General features: G+C 49.8%; 1 protein-coding gene across 10 annotated transcripts; it reads right to left on the reverse strand.

Moving 5' to 3' along the window:
* Positions 1-246: 246 nt before the first annotated feature.
* Positions 247-2193, reverse strand: LOC129476446 (spindlin-2). Of its 10 annotated transcripts, none has more exons than XM_063635282.1 (3): positions 1797-2117; positions 965-1191; positions 247-661 (listed from the first exon to the last, which is right to left on the reverse strand). In XM_063635282.1, the coding sequence occupies exons 2-3, from the start codon at positions 1187-1189 to the stop codon at positions 413-415; spliced, it is 474 nt and encodes a 157-aa protein (XP_063491352.1). In that variant the 5' UTR covers positions 1190-1191; positions 1797-2117; the 3' UTR covers positions 247-412. The 10 variants fall into 10 exon arrangements, with proteins under 10 accessions (XP_063491352.1, XP_063491354.1, XP_063491353.1 ...); XM_063635284.1 differs by having other exon boundaries at positions 1852-2107; XM_063635283.1 differs by having other exon boundaries at positions 1802-2104.
* Positions 2194-2971: the final 778 nt, after the last annotated feature.

The raw sequence follows: 2971 nt of genomic DNA on the forward strand, positions 1-2971 counted from the left end.
TCCAACACTCTAACCCACAAAGCCTCTTCCGTTGAGTATCCTTTATCCTCTCCGCAGACCCTGTCAGGTTGATCCTTCTCTTTACTCTGGACCTCTTCTAAGCATCTTTATGTTCCTCTCTACTCAATTTATTCTGTGTATTTTCCTTTAAGCCACAGCTCTCTGACAGCTGTTCCTTCCTTTCAGGCCCCATTCACCAAACACACTCGATCTTTTCAACAAGACAAAGGGCTTACACACAGCATGTCATGTACACACAAGTTTGTATTTTTTAGAGCAAAACAATAGTTAATGCTGGCAAAGATGTTATCAGCGATTCCATAAGCTTTCAATACACTGAAAGGCAACATTTTTTGCATGTCTACAAATTATACATTTGTTTCCACACATGTGCCAAATTTTACCCTAACAGTTAGGACTTTTTCACCAAATCATAGACATAGATATGGAAATCATCATCAAACTTGATGAAATACACAGAGGGTTTGGCTTCCACTTGGTGAATGACCATGCCGATCCTTTTGGAGCCATCTTCTTTGGTATATTCCACATGCTTACCTATTAGGCCATCTACAACTCCTCCTGGCTCCCTCTCCGTTGGAGGAGACTCACTGGATTCTGGCATGATGCGGAGGTCACCTTCCTTATAATCATCTAGAAGCTGGTACATGTACAAGACAGGATCTTTCTCATAGGTAATATAAAACCAGGCTTTCATGATAGGTGCTTGAGCTAAGACCATCCCCCTCCATTCATCCTTAGAACCATGCTCTCCCTCAAACATGTGTTCCACTGCTTTGCCAATTATGGTATTTGCAAGGTTGGCATCACTAACGTGAGATGATGCCACCCTGTCAGAAAGAATTTTAAGAGACAAAACCCTTTCATCTCTGTGAAGTTCCAGTCCATAGACACAGTCAATTCCATCATATTTCACCAGATAAAGAGAGGGATTTATAGGCACCTGATCCAGAACGGTTCCTTTCCACTGGGTGATGGGCTCATCTCCTTCCTTCCATCCATGAGAAATTCTGCAACCCACGATGTTCCTGCGGGGCTGGGATGAAGGTCTGCCTCTCTGCTTCTTTTGGGAGACTTTTTTCTTTGTCATGTTTGCAGACCCAGTGGCCCGTCCTGCAGCTGCCCTGGTTTGTTGCCCTTCGGCTTCCTGTGCGTTGGGGGTCTTCATGCCTGCTGGGGGAGGAGAGAGGATAGAGAGACATATCCAGTGTGCCACAAGGCAAACTTTTCCCTATAGCCATGTCTGGATGTACTCTGCGCTAGTGCCTAAGTTTCCCCCAGGAGCCTGGAAGCAATGCTGGAAATCCTGGCTGCATGCCTGCAGTGCTCTCCCTCTTAAGTTCCTTTGGGCTATGGGGAAAGGCTGGAGTGGTGCAGTAGAGCTGTCTGGGGTTAGGAACTCTGCAGAAGTGGCTGGGCCACCTCCTCCTAGCTCACAGCCCACTGCCCTCCGGGAACCCCTTGCTGCCACTGGCGTCCACCCCCAATCCCCTTGCAAAGCGGCTTTGACCGGCACCCACTGCCCTCCTTCCCTGAGCGTCCCAGCTGCTGTCCACAACACCCCCGCCTACCGTAACCATTTCCGTGGTACCCACCGCCCTTGCTTCCCGGCGCTCACCTTCAAATCCTTGTCTGGCTCCCGTTCCTACCCCCTTTTCATGTTGCTCACCGCCCTCCACCACCCCACCCTTGCCTGGCGCCCACCTCCACCCCATGTTTCCTGCTGGATTCCTTCCCATCCCCCTCTCCATTCTGGCGCCCACTAATGGCCTTGCCCTGCCTGGCGTCCACCGCCGCGGATCGCGGGCCTCACGTGCCCAAATCGGACACCTCGCTGCTGCCTCCGCTATGAGCCTGTGGCGAAGGAGGGTCAGCAGGCGACCGGCCGAGTGAATGCTTGCAAGAGCTGGGAGAGTAGGATCCGTAGATGAGAAGCGTGTCTAGGAGGGCGGCAAGGCAGGCAAAGAGGACGGCAGCGGCGTCCGCACCGCTTGGCTGGCTAGCCCTCCGCCTCCCTGCTGGCGGTGGCGGCCCCTCAGCCACATCGGGATTCCACCAGTCCCTGCTGTCGCCGCGGCAGTCTCCTCCCTCTTTCCGTAGCGCGGCTTCCTGCCCAGAGAGAGGCCTCCTCTTCCTGTCAAACACCCCGCTCTCCTCTCCACCAGGCTCCCACGCCCACCACACAGCCTGGAGCCCTGGCGGAGCTATAGGCTCTGACTCCGCCTCTTTCCAAATCCGGAGTAGTTGGTGCCACAGTCGTCCTCGGAACCCAGTGGCCCCTTCCTCACCCGTTTCAGGGCCACTTGGTTCCCACCTCCACCTTCTTAGTCCGCCTGCCCTATCTGCTTTCCATCTTCTTGGAATTCGCCTTGCCGCCGCCCCGCGCCCTCCCCCGCCCCCGCCCGATCTCGTGCCCTTATGGATTTATTCTTTACACGTAAATATATCTTTCCTCTTTTTGAAAGGATTTGGAGTTGGAACAGAGAAATTCACTATGGTAAGTCTGCCATTTTGACCCAATCTCTACGTAATTTTTCCTGACTGATATTTCCTGGCTTTTTTGTTTTTGTTTTCGAGGGATTTTTTTCCTTTTCTTTATTGCAAGATAATTGCATGTACAATGTGAACACTATCTACATTTTAGGAAATTAATATTAAGAGGAAAATCATCAACTGCAGTCCCATCTCCCATTTTTGAGGGCCTCACAGCAAAATATTATTGCTCATAGTTTTTTTTTCCTTTTTCCTAAACTTTTGCAAAACTGGGATTTGTTTTTTATCTGCAATTCATGTCTATTAATTTTTCCAGGAAATTAGATGTTTTCTAATCGATTTTTTCCTTCAACAAATATTTATTGAGCACCTGTTACATATCTTGCGCTTGGTCCATAAAACTCAATTTTAAAGTGATTTATAATTTGGCTTTTCTCCCACCACTGGACATTTGACA

Source organism: Symphalangus syndactylus, chromosome X, assembly GCF_028878055.3.
Source record: "Symphalangus syndactylus isolate Jambi chromosome X, NHGRI_mSymSyn1-v2.1_pri, whole genome shotgun sequence".
NCBI lineage: Eukaryota > Metazoa > Chordata > Mammalia > Primates > Hylobatidae > Symphalangus > Symphalangus syndactylus.

What these genes read in the sequence shown, in the direction of transcription:
- LOC129476446 (XM_055269436.2), bottom strand. Translation starts at nt 1,189, where the DNA reads ATGAAGACCCCCAACGCACAGGAAGCCGAAGGGCAACAAACCAGGGCA.